The 24,043-nt window shown below is 36.1% G+C and overlaps 1 protein-coding gene across 7 annotated transcripts in view; it reads left to right on the top strand.

Annotated features, from left to right (window-relative positions):
* Nucleotides 1-24,043, top strand: part of DCUN1D4 (defective in cullin neddylation 1 domain containing 4) — a 38,918-nt gene extending 14,875 nt beyond the window's left edge. For 3 of the 7 annotated variants that reach the window (XM_075708882.1, XM_075708888.1, XM_075708884.1), the window contains 9 exons: nucleotides 1,936-1,965; nucleotides 3,231-3,345; nucleotides 13,129-13,220; nucleotides 15,726-15,796; nucleotides 17,407-17,498; nucleotides 18,391-18,499; nucleotides 22,417-22,521; nucleotides 22,980-23,085; nucleotides 23,196-24,043. In XM_075708882.1, the coding sequence (XP_075564997.1) occupies nucleotides 1,936-1,965; nucleotides 3,231-3,345; nucleotides 13,129-13,220; nucleotides 15,726-15,796; nucleotides 17,407-17,498; nucleotides 18,391-18,499; nucleotides 22,417-22,521; nucleotides 22,980-23,085; nucleotides 23,196-23,251 (776 nt within the window). In that variant the 3' untranslated portion in view covers nucleotides 23,252-24,043. The remainder of the gene's footprint in view (nucleotides 1-1,935; nucleotides 1,966-3,230; nucleotides 3,346-13,128; nucleotides 13,221-15,725; nucleotides 15,797-17,406; nucleotides 17,499-18,390; nucleotides 18,500-22,416; nucleotides 22,522-22,979; nucleotides 23,086-23,195) is intronic. The other 4 variants (XM_075708883.1, XM_075708886.1, XM_075708885.1 and 1 more) reach the window with 4 other exon arrangements.

Genomic DNA, 24,043 nt, shown 5'->3' with positions numbered 1-24,043 from the left:
ATTAGAAAGCTCTGTGTAGGAAAGGTTAGTATTGATGGTACTTAGTAAGCTATACTGTAAAATAAGAAATTGCAAGAATTTAAACAAAAAGACTCAAACTCTGATAGTTTTTGTCTTTAGATGGAAATAAAAGATAGAAATATTCTGCTGGCTTAGCTTTTGGAGTTTGTGACAGGGAAATTGTAACAGCCCTTCAAATTCAATATACTGATTCTAATAACAAAAGGAAATACTTTCAAAGTAACATTTCTGTACTGTATTTTTAGTAGTTTAGAGATCTTTCAACAGTTAAAACATAGTGAAGACTTGGTCCAAAGCTCAGTTATTAAGATGTTAAATCTCTGAAAGCATGTACAATATGTTTGTCCACCTGGTGTCTGTGTGTGTGTGCGTGAAGGGGATGTACATGTGCATTTAATGACCACTTACCAATTTCTGAGCTATCTCTTTTCTTCCCTTTTCTGTCAGTTTGAGAGCTGCAACTAGATACATTCAAACCAAGAAAGGGTACAAGTTTTTTGTATGAGTCATTGGAGAAACTGGGTTATGGTGAATTCTATTCTCAGTTTAAGACTTTCAAACAAGTTCAGCAATCTTCCTAAAAATGTCCAATCATTTAAGGAGGCAAAGACTTCAAGCAGGAATTCTTGGGTTAAATTCTTTGGTTTGTGTGGGGTTGCAGATCTGGCAAAATGATTTTCCTGTTCTATAACTGTTTTATTTTTACTTTTCTTTATTTTTCTTTATTTTCATTTTTTGCTGTGCTTCTCTCTTCACAAAGGCCTTGCATATTGCTGTTCCCAATCAAATAACCAGTAAACTGGACAAACCCTGTGGGTGGGTTGGTGGGTTTTCTTGCATTTTACCAGCATAAATAGGTTTTTTTTTTTTTTTAAATAGGCATTTTAAAACAATCAAATTGCTCTCAAAGGAATGAGATAGCTACAGGTTGTGCTCAAGTACATACATATTTTCCAAAACAAGGTGTTCATTAGCACACATTTTCATTTATTAACTTTAGTGTGTGTCTGAGTCTGTTGGCTGTCTCTAGCCATCTGTTAAGTTCTGCTGTCATCTTAAGTGTTTTTAGTTTGTGTAGGTTTTAAAAAAAAATACTCACTGGCAGAGTCTTCAGAAACTTGATCTAAAAAGCTGTAAAGCATCACACTTTCAATAACTTATGGGAATACAATTTTGCGGTATCATTAACTTGCAGGCATAATCAGATGGAACACATGACATTTAGCAGATCAGGTTCCTTAGTTTCTTTAATCTGGGTAGTAAAATGCATCGGGTGTACTGTGGGTTTTTGATGGTCTCTGGCTTACCTGTTTCAAATATATCTGATACAGATGAGAAGAAGATAAATAATAATATTGCTAATTTCCTTTTGTAACGTATTCTGGACAGTGCTTCTAGAAGTATATTCTTCTGACACAGCCATTATGATTTTTTCATGTGATAGTAGTTTATGGAGTACAATGCTTGGAAGTTTTTTGGTAATTAGTTAAATTTTAATTTGAATTTACAATACTCTTAAAACTTTCTTTCTAAAATATAGTGTACGTACAGCCATACTTTCCTGGGAGGATGCTGGGGTGGGGGAGCTTCAGGGTAAAAAGAAAAGAAAAAGGAATATATAGGAAGAATTTTTGAATTGGAACGAGTATTTCTTGAACTAGAGAGACTAATTTTCTTCTTAATAGAAATGAATAGAAAGGTAAGACCAAAGAAGGCACACTAAGTGCAAAAGCTTTATTAGTTGAAACCAAATTAGTTCCTCTTGATGTAAAAAATGGTTTGAACATCTTGTCTAATACTAGAAAAATCCATACTCTTATATGCATAATAGTTTCAGTGCATGTTTGAAATAAAGTACATGTAGCAAAGCCTGTGAGGCTGTAAGGTTCCTTACATGTGTTTCTCCTATAACAGGAGAGAGACTTTCAAAGATACGAAGAATAGGTAAGCAAAAGATTGCCGTTAGTATTTGTTGGGAATTGGGCCTCTGATTTCAGTCTGCTCCCTTGGTGTCAAAAAGTAGTCAAAGTTTTATTGCTTGCTTCTGTGCTGTGGTTTAAAATAAAAGATTTTGTGGGCATCTTAATAAAGCATAGCTAAACTTGAATGCTGTTGAAGCTAAGAGAAGGTAGCTTAGGTATGCTGGAGTTCTTCATATTTTCTTGCAAGTTTCTTTGGCATCGCTTTGTGTCTGGATTTTTATATCTCACCTCTCTCTTCCTTTCCTTTTAAAATTCTCTGCGTAACGCTTAGAGCTTTGATAGCTCTTTGAGCTGCTCTTACACACACCTTTCTCAGGTGTCCATGTGGTCTTCAGTGTATGAAAGTAGGACAAAATTTTGCCTGGAGTGTTAGCATAGTGTTTTCATAAGACAGCAAAGGCATTGCTGTGGTCGAAAGGGCTGTTCCTGCGCTCTTTCTTGTGCTAATGTACAGAAAGTTGTTGTTATTTTTTTTGCTTGGGTTAATTACCTACAGGTTTGGTGAGCTGAATTGGCACACTGAAGAGTCACCAGAGATACAGGAGTATGTAGCTGAGAGAAGGGGAGGGAAAGACTGCCACTTGAGTGGCATCAGTGTCTTGAATTGGCTGTTTCCTACTTGGGGACTTTCATTCTTTGAGAGCTATCCAGTCCAAATGGTACAGCAAGTCACTTATTTTTTCCCCTAGTGGTTACTGAATGTCTCTCCCACACAAAAAAAGAAAGAAAATGGAAAAAAAACCCCAAAACCAAAGAGCAAACCAACCAACCCTTTCCTACCCCTTGCTCTCTGTATCATGAAAAACTTGGGGCTTAAAAATAAAAAGGTTCTGTTTTCTAGAGGTATGTGCTCTAGTTTTTGAGTCACATCTGTATTTCAAAAAGTAATGAATAACTCTTAGAAGTTCTGATTTGAATAAATGACTAAAAATAAGGGTGCCTTTTTGAGGACTTAAATACTTCTTCAGGATAGCCTCAGTTCTTGCCTTTTGTTAGACTGAAGTAGCGCTAGCACTACTGTACATTTTGGTATAGTACTTGTTCATAGAACACCATGTAAAAGTGAGATGGATTTTGCTATTGAAAGGAGACCATTTCTTTTGTAATTTTTAAATCCACTAACTTCCTCCCTTCCCTTCCCTTTGTAATATGCCTATTAGTGGACACAGTTTAACTGGTCTGCAACAGTTTCATTTCTTGTACTGGTGTTTTTAATTCCCTCTGTAGGAAGTCTCCGGTCTTGCAGTTCATCAGACTGCTTTAGTAAAGTGATGCCTCCAAGGAAAAAGAGGAGACCTGCAGCAGGAGATGATTTATCTGCTAAGAAAAGTAGACATGATGGGTATGTCATCTTACCATGAGCTAAGACTGATGGAATATCTAAAGTTGAATAGCTGATGTGATCATGTTTTTAAATACTAATGGAAATGGTATTCAAATTTGCTTGGTTTCTCAATGTGGAACCATAGCCTGTGATTGAACTGTGGGATATTGATAAGCACATCTAGATTCAGTTTGCATCTTGCCTTATTCTAGTCATACAAGAAGCTTGTAGGGAACTTCTTGCTCAAGTTTGCCAACTGTCAAAATAGACATACTTGTTTGTTCAAAAACTACTTCCAAGAGATACAGTAATACCTTCCTGTATACATGCATAAGATTTGGATTGGGCATTCTCAGTCTACAGCCTGTCAGAAAAGTGAATGTAGTTGTACCCCACTCAGCTCTTACTTGAAGTCCTGCTAGTGTCTCCCTGTCATGTTGTGATCTGGTTCTGATCATGTAAGGGAAAAGTGAAGATTGCCCAGGCAAGGTGATAGCCAGTGGTGGAGTGGTGATTGAGGCAGTGCTGCTCAGCTTCCCTCTGGGCAACAGAAGCGCAAGTGGGTTATAACTGTGTGCACAAGCAGTGTATTCGTTTGGCATAGGTGTTGCATAGCTGAGACTTTTGCAAGTGTTGGATTTTCAGTATGTGTAAGTTCAGTCAGCCTCAGGCATTCAGAAACCATTGCATGTGCTCCTTGTGTGCAAGATAGTCACTATTTATGTGCACTAAATTCAGAACTTGTGGGAGTACAGGACTGTACACTCCTGCATGATAGGTGCAGGACTGTCCTGACGTCTAAAAGTGACGTATACAGCCAGAAAGTTTGGTTGCCACTGTGTCAGTCAGTAGAATTTGAGCTTTATTACATTCATGTATTACCGGTGACTTGAAAAACACATGCTTCCACAACAAGTATCTTCAGGAAGGTAAAAAGATGCATTTCTCTCCTAACTGTCAGCCTGAAGTCAGGGTGGGTGCTTTCCTTTTTATTCTCTAGCATGAGTAAGAAAAATGCTGGTAGCCAAATTAAGCCTCTGGTTATGCCTCTATAACCCCATTGTGTTTAATAGGGTTGCACAACTGTAGCTGCACTGGAATTTATTAAATGATCTGTTGATGCAGAAGAAGAAAGAGATTTCAACTCTCCCTTTCATTGCTTTGCATACGTAACACTAGCAAGAACAAAAAAGCAGTACGTGTTCTTAATATTCTTTGTTGCTTTTCAGAAATAATAAGATATAAAAGCTAAATAGTTGATAGAGGACATTGCAGCTTATTCAAAGATACGCATACAATATGGAAGTGAAACAAGGACAGAATGTTTCTAGAATCTAAGTAGAGAGGTTCATGAAATTTAACTCTACCTCCCTTTGCCAAGACCTTGATGGTAAAACAAAATAACCCAAAACGCCTAGAAACTAAGATTGTAACTAAGAGATGCTGACTTGTGCAATTCAGATAAGACAATTATGAGAAACCGATTTCTTACTCTATCGGTAGTGTATATATATATAATAATTTTAAGAGCTTTTTGAAAGCATAATTTGAAGGATTTTTTTTTTTTTTAAAATCTGCCTTTCAGTTTATATCTAATGGATCTAGTCCTCACTCTGCTGCCATGTAAGGCTGTATGAAAAGGAAGATCTCAGCCTGTTTTCAGAAGTGGAGGTGAAACCAGATCTGCCAGTCATGGGCCACAGGGGAATATCCTTCTCTGATGTGGTTCCAATTTTTATCTGTCTTCCTTTATATGTCTTAACTTCTAAAGGTTTTTGGGCTTTCTCTGCTTCCCAGTGTATAAGTTTCTTTTGTTTTGGTCTTCAAGAAAACAGTTTTAATGTCAGCATGACTGGCAATATGAAACCATTTGCTGAACATTCAGCTCAGTCTTGGAGCTCTATTTTCTTTCAAGGAGGGATTTCTTCAAATTTGGCTTATGCCCCTGTAACCTGTGAACAAGTTAGACAAAGAGCAAGCTGTCTCCTACTTCCTTGCTTGTTTGTCAGGCAGAGCTCATGCCTGTCATGTTTGATCTTTGGAGGTCAGACATCTCAGTTTGTCGAGCAGAAATCAATCTGAAATCAGGAACCTCTACAGTGGTGTGCTGTAGCAGACTTAGTTATTTGCAAAGCCATTTCCTCTTATGTTGTATGCAGAGAATGCTGTATACAATAAAAATAGTATGAATAGTGCAATGCCAATTTATGCAATAAGGGTCTTCTAGGCCCAGGTCTTTACCATTGCTTCTGTTTTAGAGGCAGACTTCCTAGAAGCTGCATACTAGTAACTCAGGATAAGCCTTCAAGGGACATTAGCCTGTGCGGATTCTGTATTAAGCAAAAAAGGTAGTCGGTGTCTGTTCTTGAATGTCTACTTTCAATGAAAAAATACAATGTGCGCTGTCCAGAAATGACTGTATTTCCTAACAGAGATTATTTGTCACTTCAAATGCTTATGGAATCATGTAAGTTTTCATGTAATGTTTCTCAGTTACAGTGGCAAACTTACAGGGGCAACATTAACAAATAAATTCAGTAATTGCAAGTCTCCTGTTCGCTTTCAGTGCAAAAATGTTAGGTAGCAGCCTGAAGGTTATCAATGGAGTGTCATCATTAATGGTGTTATCACAGCTGAGACCAAACATCAATGATTCCTCCTGGTTTGTCCATACAAAGGAAATTTTTTTAATCCTTGCATGGATAGCTTTGTTGGGTGATATTTTCAGTCTTCACTGTTTGTGGTGTGTTTCTATAATCTCTTCAACTATGATAGTAATATTTTTGAGATATGTATTCTTTCCAGAAAGTTTATTTCATCAGGGCTCTGTGCTGAAAGAGAAGATGATTTCTAAAAGCTCTTAAATTCATAAACTTAAATACATCTGATACCAGGAGCTTGTAATAGCCTTCACCCTCAGTTCCAGGCTGTTAGGGACACAGCCTCATCTTGGAAGGATTAGGGGAATAATGACACTGGCTATTGAGGAAAAAAAATTAAAGGAACAAATCTAGTTGTTAGTGAAGTTATTTGGAAGTGCTGATCTCATGAATAGACTGATTATGGAAAACAAAGATTCCAAACATGTTCTTTAGCATCCCACCCTTACATAATAAGAGCTTGAATTCTGTTAATTAATGTCCATAATGTCACCTTGAACCATGAATGTAGTGTTTCAGTGGGAGGGAATTTTTATACCAGATGATGTGTAATGAAAAGAACTCAGTATATTCATTTCTGGATCACAGTAAGATTTATCCTGTCTTAAAGAATAGCTATTGGAAGTAAACAGTTTAGCACACACTCACCAGAATATAGTGACTTGAAGACTAGTTTGTATTTTCCTCTCAGTATCACAGTCTTGACTTTATTGTACTTACAACTCTCACAGTATAGGGTATTCTCAAATTGGAGCTAAAAATACATTTTCTGTACATTGCTCTTCCATCACTGTGTGAAGGGTCTTGGGAAAGGTAAAACAAGTTTCATGTAAAGATACTTGCTGGGTAAGAATATAGTCCTCACTGTGTAATCATCTAATACTGTGTATTTGTTACACAATCTCTAGCCAAATAGTAGCTTTTTCCTTAGGGAAAAATGAGCCGTATAACGTGATGTCTTCTCTTCCTTCTGATAGTCTCATTCAAAAAATAATTCTGCTTTTTATTCCAGAACCATGCTGAGGGCAAAAATCTTACAGTAATGGGTATTTGGACCTTAGAAGAAAGAAAACTAGGAATATTCATCTGCTTCCCTGAAAGTTATGTTTTCAAGCAATTAGATCTACAGTCTAATTTATCCTGGATGTGTGTATGGAACGCATAAGGGCCTATTAACATGAAAAATATATTTTCTTTATTGAGTAATAAGCTTCATACTCTATAGTGGAAAAACTTAAGTTTTGAAAACACAGTCAACACACTGTTATTAACATGGGAAAGTAAAATGGGAGCATACTAACCTTCGAAGTTTTCAAAACCTTTAGTGTTGAGAATTTTTTTGTTCTGTTGTTGTTTACTAAGTGGTTTGGTCCTGCCCCATGCAGACAGACTGTGTTACCAACTGTCATAGATGTCTAGACCTTAATCCTTGAAGTAGAGATTTGCAAGTACACAGAGGTGTAATTTTCCCTGTTTCTACACCTTTTCAGTGAACTTCACTTAATAGTTCTGAAGAAACTTAAACTGGACATGTGACTATCAACATGTATGCTGTTATATGTACTGCTGCTTAAGTAAGCTTGATGAAGTTCAAAACATAAATTTAAAAGTTTAGAAATGATTGTAAGCCTTTAAATAGGGAGAGATAAGACAAGTTCATTCATAAAGCTTACCAGTCAAGTAAATTTGTCCTGAGGGTTGCTTTAGACAGTCTCTGTTGTGCTTTGCAAATTGTAAAACATCTCTCTTCCTCCCCCACCTTGTTTCTACTACAGTATTTATGAAACTATTGCTAAAATCATAATTGTGAATGAATAGGTAAGGCTTTTAAAAATACTTTCATTGTGCTACACTGATGAAAATTCTCAGCCAAAAATTTAAATAATTAATTAGAATTAATGGAAGTAGTAGGGGGCATCTTCTTCAATCAAAAGTTTGCATCTTTCAAAATATAAATAATCTGAAAGCAATTAGTTCAAAGCTCAAAAAAGAAAAAGAGTTAAAGGTTTTTAATAAGTTTTGGTTGCATAGAAACAAAGCTACTGTTGGTAAATTTCTTAATGTTTTCATTCAGTAAACACTGACTGTTTGAAATGAACAGGCTGTAAATCTTCATGAGGGGTTAACTTTTACTTACCATAATAAACAGTACCTTTTGATTTTCCTTTTTCTCTTTTTTTTCCCTTAAATGAGCTATCACCAGCTTCCACAATCAAGAGAATGTTTTGTGTGACCTAAATTCCATGCTTTCACTGATCTCAGTTTGAAAATTCTGGAGCCACACAGCCCAGAGTTGCTGCTGTGGTAGGTGGAGCTCTAGCAAATCCCAATACAGTTGAAGCATCCTCAGAGCAAGAGTAGATACCCAACTTTGAAGACTGCAGTAGATTGAAGAGAATTGTCGTGACCTTGTTCTTTTTGCTGGCAGTGACCATGTAACTCTTATGATGACTTGCCATAATAGCTAGATGGAATTTTCATGCTTTTGCTTTCCCACTCAAATCAGTTAGGAACTAGAGGAAGATAATCTAGAAAAGATCTGGATGATCGTGTATTTAAGGAAACATGAAAGGCCTAGACACTCAGTTTTTTTAATTAGTTTGTTTACATCTAGCTATAGCACTTCCAATTATAAACTACATTGTCTCATTTTTATTGCAGGGATATTACAGTTCCCTAGCTCATAAGAATATTTCAAAGATAAGTTTAAAAATGGACGTTAAGAGTCAGCTATTAGGTCCTGATGGAGATGCAAACATTTCTGAGAAAATAACTTCATTTAAATAGTGGTTAAGTATTTGATACCACTTTTGTAAAATTCAGGCAGGTTAATCTCATGTTGTTTTTCCCTGCCCTGTCCCACAGTCTTTCCTCTCTCTAGTTGGTAAAATGGCTGTTAGCTTTTTCTTTTTTATTCTCTCTTTCTAAATGGTTCTTAAGGGGATACTGGTTATAATACAAAGAAACATTTTTTGACATCTGCTGTCACTGTCATGACACTGACAGTGTCATGCTAAACTAATAAAAACTTATTTTTCAAGCGAAGATTTTTCTGAGTCATTGTCCCTGCATGTGTGTCTCATCTGAGACACAAATACATACTCTTTGCCCATAGGTAATATTTTTTCCCTTGCTGTTCCCAATGGGTGGCATGTCAGGGTTCAGAAATGGAAGGGTGATTCTAAATACAAAGGCTCGGAGTTTGCTGTTGTCCAGTAGTGGTAGGTATAGCAGATGCTCTGGCAAAAAGTTCTGCATGCACCTTTCTAGCTCTGACGGAGTAAACACCCTTTAGCAATCTTCTTCCAGTGTCGGCGTTCTCTGACAGTGGTACAAATTCTGGTACCAAAAGTACCAGGTATATTCATTGGCCCTTCCTTTATGGAAGGTGTCTGTGGGGTTTTTGCTCCCCCTGCCCCCTTTCTGTTTTTTTTCTCCTCCAGACTCTGAGCAGTATGTTCTTCCACTTCTGGTGTGTGACTGGAACTCTGCAGGTTCTGCTTACGGACCATCAATGCATAAGCAAATTACCAAACAGTGACATGGTCAGCATAATGCTTGTGCATCTATTTGAAGGTACTGGTGCTGGTCATCTTGAAGCACCTGTGAGCCATTCAGAGCTTGCTGTTTGAAACCTGGATCTGTTCAGTAGATGCTTGGTGCTCCCAAAGTATTGAGACCTGCCCTGTGCACTCTGGCACTTTGTATTTGTCTGCGTAGCAAGCGGCACTGTCCTTAGCACAAAGACAAGGAACATCATCTTGCAGTATGTATGGAGAAATTCCAAAGATAGGAGAAATATTCTAAGATATGAAATAGATGCCAGATGTCTCTGGCAGTTTGTGTTTTTCTCCTCTGCACATACAGTTCTTGAGACAATCGCATTGATATTAACGATAGTTCAGAGGAGACAGTCTTCAGAATCACTTTTACCCTGTGCAGCCAGGTTGGGCTTGCTGTGATAATTGAGCCAAGCTGACCTAGGCTGTAATCTCAGATATTTGTCTACCTAGTTTCTTGTATCTCCTTGCTCATCTTGCTTCACCAAGCACTTTGGGGGTTAGGAGTCTCTTGCTAATAAAAGTAGCTGGTTTGGCTAGACTTGGGGGAGAAACTCATTTGGTGTTTGGAGTAAGCAGGGAGAGAACAGGCTTCATATTTATACATGAGAGATCACTAATACTGGATCTGCATTGGTGTTACTTGTTTCTGTCATATTCTTTTTCAAGTGATCCTTGTCTTGCAGAATATGTGATCTGCTACTATTCTTTTAGGTTGAGAGAAAGGTATCTTGAGATTCATCCAGCCATTTTTGTTGCATGGTTTTATACTTCTGGCCTTGCATAGTCTGTTTTTATTACAAATGTGATATGGTGTCACCTGCATTTTTAATGAGTGCCTGGCTAATTAGCTTGTAGCAGAGACTGGGATAGCTCAAGATTATATCCTTTCTGATTTTATTTTCTGAATTTGTGAAGTAATTTCTCTTACTGGCACAGGTTGGAATATCTGCAATCAGTTCTGGTTTCTCAAAAATCAAACTCCGGTGGTCAGATACTGAACTTTTCGAACAATGATAAGTTTGAGGCCAAAGCATTTTGCTTGGAGTTACTTGGCTGTATGTTGGGCACATAGACTTACTAATGAATATTGTTGTTTCCTGCAGTTCCTAAACAATGACCTTAGTCTTAAGCACAACAAATTACTTTCAGTCTCATATCAGTCCTATGAAAACTTCCTATGTGTAGATGCAGTGAATGTATAAAATGCCTGTTTTTTTCTGTTCTCGTTCACCATTCCTCTTACACATACTGCTGTCATTGGTGTCTTGGTTCAGGCTACAGTATTTAGCCCTGCCACTTGTAGATACAGGAATCCTTTTTCTGAAATACCTGGATGACCTAGAGCTCTGTCAATAAGTTTGTTTTTGAGGGGTCCTTCCCAAATCCCCTGTTCTCATACTGACAGCTAATGTGTTGATGAGTTACATGAACAAGCAGGGTGAGGCACTTGATTATCATCACTTCGTAAGAAAAAACATTGAGTCTTGTGATGAATGTCTGTCTTTGGGAACCACATTAGCTTTGCATGTCTTAGGTCCCAGCAGTGCTCTTACAGACTTCTTGAGTAAATAGAATAGAAGAGAATAAAGATGTTGACTAGCTCCTGCTACAATCAGTTTTCAACTTGGTATTCCAGTTGGTGTTTGTCACGTTTGTTTGCTACAAAAAAGGGGATACTGAATAATTAGACTTTTGCCAACATGGCAGAATGCCTCCTTTCTTTGTCTCAAGACATTTTTTTTGATTCCTCGGAATTCAGAATAGCCTAAAAAATACTGGATAGGTCTTTCATAATCACAGTTCATTCTGCAAGTATGAGAATGTTAAGTTATCAGACCTGTTTTAAAAAAAAAAAAAAAAAAAAATTGTTCCAACTCTGACTTATACCTTCTGGCTTAGTTGTTTACTTACTGGGCAGTGCTTTCATCCTGTTACTTTGCAACTGCAGTAAACTTATGCCAAGTAGGTAACTCAAATAGAAAAAAGTGTTTTCAAAATAAAAAAACCCTACAAATTGTGGGTATATGACTCTGTTTCTGAGACATGTATGGCTGGTGTTTTTCTGCAGTGTTTCAGTTTGTTGCAGATCAGTGTGTTTCAGTACAGTGTTAATTTTTCTTTCCATCTTGAAATTTCTTAAGAGGCTTATTTGTATTTGTCTTCCAATTAGCAATTTACCATTTTGCTCTGACTAGTATTACTTTTCTAATGGTTAGTTGCTTTAAAGGGACTGACAATAACCATGAAGTAGTTCTTTGAATTAGTCAGAATGATCTGTGTGCCATTAACTTCTAGCTACAGTTCTGCTGATAGCCGAGCTAGGTGGAGGATAGTGGGGTTAGTGTACTCGAATCTAAGCTCGTAAGTATGGACATCTTTTACATGTCTTTCTAGAAGGACAAAATGGTGATGAAATCAACTCCGAATTAATTTAATCAAGTTGTTTCAGAATTCGTCTTGAACCAGTTAGCCACTTTGTTGTCCTCCCACATCAGGGTTTGACACTGTAAGAAGGGCTGCATGCTTGGAACACTTACAGAGCCGTTCTTAGCTACCTCCTCTAGTCTAAGCAGTTTGTTGCTCAGCTCTTTTCAGCCTTTATGAGCCCAAGCTACTGCAGAGTGGTGGAAATGGATCAGGGAATGCATATGCAGCAGTGAACAACTACTTGGACTGCTGAGTCTCTTTCCTCTAACAGGCACAAATGATATAGTCTCTGTTTCAGAAAAGTCTAAAAAGGGTGGAGTAACTCATGAGCTTCTGCTGTGCCTTCCGTGCTTTAGGTGTTTCAGATACTAAATTCAGGAGACTGGTACTTCAGTGTTGTTTCCTGAATGTGGTTAAAATTCCTTATGTTTCTTATTGAAGGAGAGCATTACCTTGCTGGTCATCTCTGCGGGGAAGGGGTGCTATGGATCTAGCTTTTTGATTATAACTATTTACCCCATGATGAATGAGGTTCCTTGAGTTATTGTCAGTGAGGACCTGTAACCTGTTCTCTGTGGTTCCTTTGTGTTACCAACTTACTGGCTTTAAAATAATGTAAGTGTGGGTCATGTCGATTTTGGCCTTTATGCCTCTTATAGGATTTTTGAGGAGGCAAAAAGAATGTGTGCAGTTCTCCTTAGTTAATAATCCAAAGTGCACGAAGTATGTGTGTGCCTACAGGTGGGACCTGTGTTGACTGCGACATGGAATTACTGTGTTCAGACCCACAGCCAAGTTGCAGCCCATCAGTTGATTGTGGTAACTAATGGTGTGCACAACTCTTACTTGAACTTGCACAAAGCAGTTTGGGGTTCAATTTGAACTAGTTTGTATTTGTTGTAAGGAAAGTTCATGTAAATGTATAATGATTATGAATCAGTTGAAGTGTGACAGACTGAGCAAACACAGTATTTAGGTTCAGTGATTCTTACTCTGTTAAGCAGTGTCCCAAATGACTGGATATGAGGACAGAATGTTGGGTAAACTGGTTCATGAAAGGAAGAACACTGCTACTTACAGTGGCTGTTGACTAAAAGATTGCTTTAAAAAAATTGATTAATTAATTACTTGTTTCTCTTTCTTTTCTTAAGTATGTATAGAAAATATGATTCAACTAGAATAAAAGCAGAGGAAGAAGTCTTTTCAAGTAAGAGATGCTTAGAATGGTTCTATGAATACGCAGGTAAGGGTGAAACGCAAATTTCCTCCTAATAACAATTTAATGTACATCAGAATATAAAAATTGCGTTAACTGAGCTTTTCCAAGACTGAATATAGAGGCTTTTTTGTAAAAGTTTTAAAGAAGCTTATGTTCTGTGTAGTGTGAAGCTGAAGAGTTCAAGGGGCAATTTTTTCTTTGTCTCTATTCTATAAAAAGAATACAGAAGGTGTGTAACTTAAAATATTTTGGAACATGTATACTTTACTATTCAAATCTGTAGTTAAAGCTGTACTTCTGTCCAAAATGTTTTTACCTCTCTGGCTTTAGAAGTTCTGTCATCTGCTATGTCAGTGCTGAATAGTACAGAATTATGCTTCAGGAGAAGTGTATCTTTAATTTAAAAAAAAAAAAAAAAGGTGGGGGAGGTAGTAACATCAGTTTTCTCCCTGCTCAATCTTGTACTTACGGTTTCAAGCAAAGAAGTGAATAAATTCAAGTATCCCATACTAGTCTTGTGTTTATATAGTGTTCCATCACAGGGTGTAGGGAAGGCAGACTGAATTATTTGTTCTTGCCCTTGTGTATGAGAACTTTCTTCAGATCTTAACTTTCTTCATATGTTAATTACGATCTGCGGTCGCAAAAGATGATCCTTTAATAGTGAAGTTAGTCATCGTATTCATTTTTTACATGTGGTTTTCTGAAGGGGAGAACTTTAAGTATGGGGAAGAATTATCTCATGACTGTTAAGACCAAAAGGAAATGAAAGAGATGATTGACAAAGAAAAGAAGGTCATCTTGCAGTTTTCCAATGCTGTCTTGGGTGATATTGCTCACAGCTTGTTCTGTCTACTACTTACGCATAATGAAGAGTGACTTGATGTAATAAGATTTTTTTTTTTCTTCTAATAAAATTCTATAAATTAAATACTTGGAGATCTCACTTGTCTGTGGCAGTCTATGAGAGGAGGTTCAGACAAATTCAAGCCAGATCTAACCTGTTAGATTCTCTGCCTTTCTGACCAGCTTGATTTATTTTTTCACTCTAGCAACAGGGATAACTCGTTTTTGTCAAGACTTTCATGGAAAGAAGGGATGAAAGGAAGGCTGTATATGAAAGAACTTTTGGGTTTCCATTGGATGCATACACCAAGATAAAACAGAGAAAAGCGGAGAGTATGATTCTGTTTACAGTATTGAGTAACATTCTAAAAAGTGAATTTTCAAAGAATAATCTCTTTTGTGTTCTTGCTTCATGAGTCTTCTCCTTTATATATGCAGAGGGCTGACACTACGTTTGTTTGTTTTTTTTTTTCCCTAGTGTGTCTTTACATTACAGAATGAGGTTTTTTTTAAGGACTGTTGTGTACACTCGGAGAACTGTGAGAGGATGTCATGAGAAGATGGGAAAAGATATAATTAAACCTTGTTATTTCTAGAATAGTAGGTCATGTAATAATAAAACATAGATTGATCTTCTGTTTATAAAACCTTTTTCTTGCACATGTGATCTTTATATTGGATGAAAGTAGACATTTCAGTCTCTCATGTTTTTTTTTCCCAAATGAGCCCTTGTAAATATGAGTAAAATAATTCTAAAAAAATAGTCCAAATACTTAAACAAGTACTTAAAAAAAAATAGAATTGCACAGTACAATCCTTAATGCCTGTATAATTTTTTCAACAGTGTATTGTAGAAGTTACAAATACTTTGATTTGACAGCATCTTTTAATAGTGCATTTTAATAGCTTCTATATGTTGAATCTTTCTTCCTGTTAAGGCGGCAAACAAATAGCTGTAATTCATGTCTTCCTTCCCCCTGCGGTTACTAAAATTCAGATAATGTGTGGGCATGGTATAGGAATATGAATAAACAGGAGCACAAGATTTTTATTTTAGGGTCTTTTTTGTAGATAACATTATATAAAGATAATATATGAGACAATAAGGAATGAGATTCTGGGAATGATAATGTCTTGTTTCCTGTATACCTATCCATCAGTGAGGACTTGGTAATGTTAGGTTAATGGTTGGACTGCATGACCTTAAAGGTCTTTTCCAACCTAAATGATTCTATGATTCTATGATCACATTTTTATGTGATATGATCGTATGGTAACAGTAGAGATTCAAGCCAAGAAATGAGTTTCACTAACCATTGTCCACTCATTTAACCATGGTAATATTACATGGATGTTCTGCTAGTCTTAAGTGCACTCTTAAAGAACTCACTAATTTACTCTTCTAAGATTATCTTGGTAAATGGGTAGAATAGAGAATATTGTCAGGAATGAAAAGTTGTTTTACAGTTTCTTCTGTCTCTGTTTCCAAAGGTGAGATAAAGATTTAAGTGTATCCAGGTCTGATAGTAAGTGTAGAAATACTTACTGCGTGTCAAAACAAACAAACAAACAAAAAAAACCTGTATGGAAGTTCAAGTTGTACTGCGTGATTGCATTTCTCTTGTGCTGTAAAGTCAGGCTGTTTTAATTTTCAGAGATAAGTAAAATGCATTTTGTTTGCAGGCACTGATGATATTGTAGGGCCGGAAGGTATGGAGAAATTTTGTGAAGACATTGGAGTTGAACCAGAAAATGTAAGTTCAAAGTCCATTCAAAAGGTGCCTAATCTGTTGTGATGTACATGAGCCAGTCTTATCTCTCTTATTTTTCCATCAAGAATTTAAAAATTTTTGGTAGTTTTTTTAAAAATTAAAGAAATATAAACCAGGGAGGTTTATGTACACATTCGGAAACAACTTGCCTTTATTTTAAACCCCAAACTGTCAACCTGTAAAAACTCAATTTGTCTTTCACTTTACCACCCCCTCAAAAAAGAGAGAGGTTTTTTTTTTAAAAAAAAAAAAAAAAAGGCTGATGGTTGCCTTTTCTGAAACAATGAGACAACACTGGAGATTTAATGTAGCAACTACAAAACTACAAAGTAATGTTTTCCTTGGTTTTCTGGGAGAGAAAGGGATTTCAAATATTGTAAGCTATATTAGCACTCCCATTATGCCATTTCAAAACACAAATAAGGGAGATATATATATAATTACATATATATTTTTTATATGTATGTATATATAGAAGTAAAATTTAAAAAGGAATAGTTGTGCCTTTTAGAGGCTTTTTCCTAGTGCCTAATTTTTGCTGTTTATATGCAAGTCACATCTTTTGCAGGATTCATAAAGCATCATCTCTAAGTAAAATGAGAACTGTGGTTTTGAAAGATTTACTGAAAATATAAGATGTAATTTGGTTTTTTTGGAGTTTATTAGTATAATAAACCCTTGAGATGTATGCAGACATTTGGGTATATAAGTAGGTATTCTGATTTCGCATTAAAAACCGTATAGCGCTGCACTAACATTAGCTAATTAATGGCTGAGTTGCAAATTTAAATGACGTGATTATTTTTTTCTTCTAGTCTGCAGGGTCAGTTGTCCTGCAAGGTTTTCCCTGTATATATCAGAAGTGGTTTCTTAAGTTCCTGAATAAGATAGTAATCTTATGGTATCACTTCAACTAAATTCTTTATTGCTTCAGTCTTCTGTGTGAGATGTGAAAAGGACTTGTTTCATTTTGGGGAAAACTGAAGTATTTGTGTATCAGCCTGTGTTTTGGTGTGTGTTAATGTTAGTTCACCCAGCTTTACTCAACATCTACTTGAATTATACTGCATGTTCAGACCTGCAAAATTAGGTAGGCTGAGGGTACCCTGGGGTGGCTGAATTCAGGTGGGATCATTATTAGCTTTAGAATAACTGGATTTCACAGAGCTCATGGATTGCAACTGATGTTCATCTAGATGAGAGTTTAACAAATGTCAAATGTAACTTGTCATCAAATCGGTACTTAAATTTTGTAGTTGTTTTGGGGAACCTTTTCTGTAGCTTTTGCATCATCTCATCTTCCTCATTGTACTGCTCAATAGATGACCGTGCACACTGTTTAGAAGTAAGGTGACTACTGGTAACTTGGGTGGGTGTTCACTCTGTAACTTTGCACTGTTGTCTTCTCTTTGTTTGGATTATGTACAGGTTTGAAACTGTCAAGTTTTTTAACTTTTAAAATAGTGTGGCAAAGATCTGAACATCCCATTTACATGAGTAAAGCATTTGTAGCCTACGAAACAATAGCTATTTGAAAAATGTTGGAGCTTTTTGTTAATTCTTTTCAGTCTTCTTTTTTCTTTTTAAAACAGGTAGTTATGCTTGTACTAGCATGGAAGTTGGATGCACAAAACATGGGCTACTTTACATTACAAGAATGGTTAAAAGGAATGACATCACTACAGTAAGTACTTCGAAAAACCTCTCGAGTTTGTTAGAGTAAACCCAGTTTTATAGAAAAAACACACTTTGTTTTGACTCTTAACACCTAAAACAGAGAGCTCTACTGTGGAGTAGAAGCCATACACTTTTGGTCCTGTTTATGGTGATATGACCACTTAGAGACAACTTGAAACCTGACAGCTGCATGTTTAAATACAGTTGGATTAAACTGTTTGCAGTCTCAAGAAAGCAGAAATGTCATGAGGTTCAACACTGTTGCTGTCCCCAAAGACATCTATGTTTGTCACTGGATTGGACCTATCTATTAGATGCTAGTATGTTGTTAGAGCATGTGTAGTTTAAAATGCTAAATAATACAAACCCTTTCTGTGACTCTGCATTGTCATGTTCTTTCTAAGAGATGCTTTCTCCAGTTGAGAGCTTATCTTCATGGCATAATTAACATAAATGTAGTTGCATAATCATGTTTCATAGAGAGTTGTAGAAAGAACTGTGTTTTGACTTATCTTCCACAACAGAATCAATAAAACTGTGTAGGAAGTTCTATAGTTTCAGCAAAATTACGGAAGTATTGTTTCACTACTGTGGTTTGCTGGTTGTTTGCCATGTGTAGACAAGCTCTTAGTTTAATCTGTTGGAGTGTGCATTTTCTACAAAGCCAAACAAATTTTTATCAGAGTACCAGTGTAAGACTTTGCTATTTTATCTAAATCCATTTCATGCTGTGGGTTTAATCAAGGCATTTTATGCAGACAAACTCATAAACGTGCCTTTGTACAGAGTGATGTATTTTGAACATATTGGTGGGGATACATGTTAGAGATTCTTTTTTAAAACATCAGGCATCTGTGTAAGAATGCAGACTCTAAATTCTCTTTGTGCTTTTCTTCTAGATGTGATACTACAGAAAAATTGAGAAATTCTCTGGATTACTTGAGATCTTTATTAAATGAGCCTACCAATTTTAAACTTATTTATAGATACGCATTTGACTTTGCACGGGTAAGTACTGTGGAAGACCAGCATCTGAAATTAAAACTTTACTTTCATAAGTAATAATTGAAAGACTGTACGCTTCTAAGTATGTTTCTCTTAAGATACCACTCAAGGTTGCTTCTAACAAATGGAACTGTGTTCTAAAAAAATAGATGCAAAATGCCAGAACTGGAGAAGAAAAGTATATAGGATGCTTGATGTTCAGTGGTTTGGTGTTTTGACATGTTTTGTTACCTCTCTGCTTCAAGCTATTTTGTGACTTCAAGGAAATAATTTAGGCCCTATTCAGTTGCATATCGGAGCTTTGCCACTTAGTTCCACTGGCTTTAGAATTACCCTGTTTTTTCTTCTTATTTGAATTTTGTGAGCATAAACATATTTAAAACAGGAAGGCACTTCAGGCATTTCTGCAGGTGGTAAAAATAACTAATATGATAAAAGCTGGATATGATCCAACATAAGTACTGGTTCAGAAGACTGTTGAAAGGTCATTGATGATGATCTCAGTATTTATTTAAAAATATCCTGATATCAGTCTTCCTACTATAAAATACATATTGATAAAATTACACCTGGTACTGGAACCCATAATATGCATAAGACAATTCCTACTTAAAGGGAGCAATAAAAGAACTTTAATTTTCCGAATTAACATTTTGACATGGAATTTGGACATCCATCTTGCTAATATGATGGAATGTACAGAGGATTTAATATAAAAATTACCACAGGCAAAACTGAAGCTCAGATTTCAGTGTAGGAGAACCAAAAGCACCAAGAAAATTTGCAGCAAAAAAACTAACATGGGAAATACAAGAAGAAGAAATTTAATTAATAACAACTCTGATAGTTAAGTCTGTCAAAAGTAACTCGGATTTGTGGTACATCAGTGCTTTCTGCATGTCAGCATGCAGAGATTCATGGTAGTTCACTTTTAACCAAGGAAACCTACAGCTGAATATGACAGAATGCATGGTATTAGTATGAGAGGAAAGAAAGCTGTATCAACATCTTAATTCCTTCTCTGCTGTGTGAAGATTTATTCTGCCAGTTTTGCTCAACATAAAATGCAAAGGCTAGAAATAACTAACATTGCCAAAGAAGTTCAAGATACTGATGAAATATTTGGAATAGGTTAACAAACATTTTACTAGTAGCAGATCTGCGCCAGCCGATTTGCCAGCCGTCAAAAGTGAGTGCAGAAACTTAAAAAGAGGATAGTGGGTGGATTTTTTTCAAGAGGTACCAAATTGATGCAACAAACAGTGGTCTTGAAAAATAATTTAAACATTGAGACACAGATGCTGTTACATGATTTGTGACAAAAAAAAACCCCAGATTGTAGAACTACAAGTCAAAAGCATATCAGCAGGGGAATTGTCAAAACGATATTAGATGAATAGTCTTATTGAACTTTTAATACTGTGGAGCCAGAGGAAGTCTATAGGAAAATGGCATACAGTAGGAACAGAAATGAATGCTGACAAAGGCTGATACATTTATCTAGATGTGTCAGATGAATCTGTATCAGAAGATATTGGAATATCATAATAATTGAAGTGATTGATAGAAAAAAGCTGATGGGAGCAGTTTTGGGTTTTGATTCAGAAGATCGTGTAATTTCCATGCGAAGGGTAATCATTTCAGGGAAGTGCTCCATGGCACTTGTCTAAACTTCTGAGGTTTCAAGAGAGAATTTTTGAAAGTGTCTGTTGTGATTTGGTATTTGGAGTTAGTTTTTCAAGAAAAAATAAGTATCATCAAGGTTTTATGCAGCATGCACAGTTTTAAGTCAGCATGGTTTTGAGGAAATAATTTAAATCGCCGTATGTTGGTATTAAGCACAAATACATTCCTCACTCCCTGTTTGCCATTGTCATTGCCAAGTCGGAGAACATACAGATGCATGTATTAAATAGGTCTTTTATGTGAGATGTTGGGGGGAAAAATATCTCCGGCTGTCTATCATCAATGTAAAACAAATGCTGAAATTCATCAGAGTTTGTCAATATATTCTTTCCACTGTATCCAAGAAAGAGAATGTAAGTATTTGGAATGTATGTTAAGAATGAAATCAGAGCATCTGTCATGGCAGATGTGCCATTAGGCAGTTGGAGGTGGGTATAAAGGACTTATCTGAACAATTTGTTCTGAACAGTAGTTGGAGAGGGAGAATGGTCGTGCTGTTTCTACATGCCTTACATTGTTAAATTTCTACAAAGTAAAGCAACAGAGGCTGATTTCATTAACACTTGAGTGTGTGGGAAGAATTGAGAGTATAAACAGTATGGAAAACAAAATGTATTCTCACAGCAGTATGATTTCAGCTTAAAGGTGTTTGTGACAGAGGTGTAAATGGGCTTTGGAAAGAGGATTAGTTTTCAGAACGATTTGATGTTGGAAATAAGTGAAAGAATTGTAACATATTAATACAGAAATCCCTTTGCAGGTTTGTTTTTCAGCTTTATTACTAATTTAAAAGCTTTGTTCATCCCGGAATTTACCTTTTTCCTCTAGATCAGATTGAGTGAAGTCCCTCTTGGATTTAGTGACCAGAATGTAAAACAGCTTCTGATGTTTTCAGAGTTGCTGGCCTCCCCACTTGCTTATCAAAACAAATCTGCATTAAATTCTGTCTATATAATTTTAGAATTGAGATGTATTTTGTATGAAATGGGTTTCGAGAAGAGAGGATAACCTTGTGGCTAAGGCATTCAGTTGTTGTCTGAGAACTGGGATCTCGCTCTCCCACATGCTTCCTACATGATAGAAGACAGCTCAGTTATGTTTTGAGCTTGTTTTTTTAATAAAGATGTATATTCTGTAATACATGCAGCTGCACTTGTACAGGTGAGGCATAGGGCTCAATTCCCTTTGTCTTGGGTAGTTGTCTTGCACTGTTCTGTTAGGCGCTCCCTGTATCCTGGATATCCCTATATCCCTGTTTTTTTCTTGATTTAGACTTTGCAGTCTGCAATCATGAGTACATATAGAGAGATCAAGTTCTAACAGTAGCTAATATGGAACTTTATTTTTTGTGATTTCATTAATTTCTGAATTTGTAGCTTATTGCTATAACCAAGGCATAAAAGGAGGGTGGGGTTTTACCTCCCATCTTTCACCAAAAGTTGTTTAATTTCAAGACAACAAATGTAGATGGATGAACTACTTAAAATAACAACATGGAATCTTACACGTACACACATTACTTTTGAGATGTGCAGAAGTTGTGTTATCAAATATATTAACTTCCCCGCTGATTAGATGTAATGAATCTACTAGGTACAGATGATGCTTCTTTTTATTAGCAGAAACAAAAAAATCACCCCCTAAGCCTTAATATACTACTGCTACATTGAACTAAAACTGGGACAGTTCTGAGTGGGGTCTCCATGTGCTAGTGTATTATGTTCCCTCTGCTCATTTGATAATTAATTTAATCATGTAAGCAGTAGAATAGCAGAACAAAGAACCTCCTTGGCTCACTCTTGCGTAGTCAGTGTTACTTGATAGCTACTTAACTATCTACTGACAGTTCATGTAGTTGTAATAATAGCAGAGGAAATATGTGCAGCGATACTATTTTGAGACGTATGGCTATGCAGAAGCATACGTGCAAACATGGGTATGAGTCTGATGGCTGTTGCTTTCTAGAAAGGTCTGAAGTCACAAACAGGAGCGTATGCCTCATCTGCGATAGCGGTGAAAGTCTATAGAGAGCAGCATCTCTGTATAGCAAGCCAGTAGCTATGAGGAAGGAAATTTTACTAGGAAGTTGTGTTTTATTAAAAACTACTGTTAGGTACTGTTATTTATTATTTATTTGTTAATTTATTTTATGTATAAGTGAGCTGTAGTACAAGCAGTGGGGGAAGTAAAAAATCCTGAAATCGTGCTCTTTTTTCCTTTTCCTTTTTATGCAGGAAAAGGACCAGCGCAGCCTAGATATCAATACTGCCAAGTGTATGTTGGGCCTTCTTTTAGGAAAAACATGGTCCCTTTTTCCAGTATTTCACCAGTTTCTAGAGGTATGAAGTTTGAAACTAAACTACACTTTTTTATCTGTCTTCTCTGATACTTTAACTAGAGGTAGAATGAACAGCTAAGAATTTATTGTTCTGATTTAGAATATACTAACCCCCAAAGCAGCACTTGTAACTGGTTGTCTTTCCTTTCTTCCTTTTCCCCAAATCCCTATGCTGTTAAGTTTATTTAATGCAGGATATTATAGTGTAGAATGTCTTTGATTTGCTTTTGGACTTTCCTTTTATTGCTGTATGGTTACCCACTAAAGGATGTCTTAATCGGAAACATGAATTATTCAACACTAGTTTGACTGCTTAGTGATTTCTTTAATCCTGTTTAGTTTTAGATGGCATAAAGATTAAAATAATAATTCATCACAAGGTTTAAGTTTTCTGTAAGAAAATCTGAATTTGAGGGAGTTGGAAAATGTTTTTTAGTAACTTCTGTTTCTTGCCTTAAGCAGCAATCAAAATACAAAGTTATCAATAAGGACCAATGGTGTAATGTTCTTGAATTCAGCAGAACAATTAACCTTGACCTCAGTAACTATGATGAAGATGGAGCCTGTAAGTACTACCATATGTCGGTGTTCTAAAATAATTTATTTCTCTGAGCTTAATCTTTCACTGTGCTTTTACAAAGTTTTGTAAAATACAGTTATTTGATCTCTCTACAGGGCCAGTATTGTTGGATGAGTTTGTGGAATGGTATAAAGGAAAACAGATGACATAGGAGTTTAACTATGCACAGCCACTCAAGAGTCACTGTTACCACAGTTACGTCAACCATTAGCCATAAACTGCTATTTGTATGAAAGTGCATGCTGCTTTTCTTGCACTGCATCCCTTTTACAGGGAACTTTCGATGTTTGCTATTTAACAAGCTAGCTATGCTTGCTGTGTAGCATTGTTCTCTTTGAAGGCTGCTTTGCATTTTGTATTTACACTACAAATTGGTGAACTTGCCAGCGTCTTCACTGTGATTATGTGTATATTGCTGTCTAAATTTTGTATATGTGTATAAAAAAAAAAGCTTCACCTAGGGATTATTTCTGCAGAAATGTATTGTAAAAATAATTTTGTGGCATATTTCTAGTCATCACTTACATGTTTGTTTGAAACCTTAGTTACTTTGTTTTTCTTCTGGTCTCAAATGTAGCATTTCAGAAAATGAAATTAACAGACTGCTTGGACATAGTTATGTGAAGAACTATTGTCAATTTTAATGTTACAATTTGAGATGCCAATTTCTGAGGGGATAAGACATGCTGTGACTTTCTTCACCGGAATTCGCTAAACCTGACCTATTGCTTAATAGGAATGAAACTTTGGTGTCTTAAAAAAAAATATATATACATATAAATATTAAAACACTGTAATAGTTGTACATGCCACAGATGATTTCCATTTGAAGAAAAAAGTACTGACTTTTTAATGTTAAAACTGCAGTAGTCATTACAGGTACAAATGAACAAATTAAAGTACCTTTTAAAAATGGGTTTTAGACTTCCGTAAATTGCCTTTG

Source organism: Pelecanus crispus, chromosome 4 (assembly GCF_030463565.1).
Source record: "Pelecanus crispus isolate bPelCri1 chromosome 4, bPelCri1.pri, whole genome shotgun sequence".
In the NCBI taxonomy this organism is placed as follows: domain Eukaryota; kingdom Metazoa; phylum Chordata; class Aves; order Pelecaniformes; family Pelecanidae; genus Pelecanus; species Pelecanus crispus.
The sequence above is the reverse complement of the archived record's forward strand: the minus strand, read 5'-3'. Positions and strand labels throughout refer to the sequence as shown.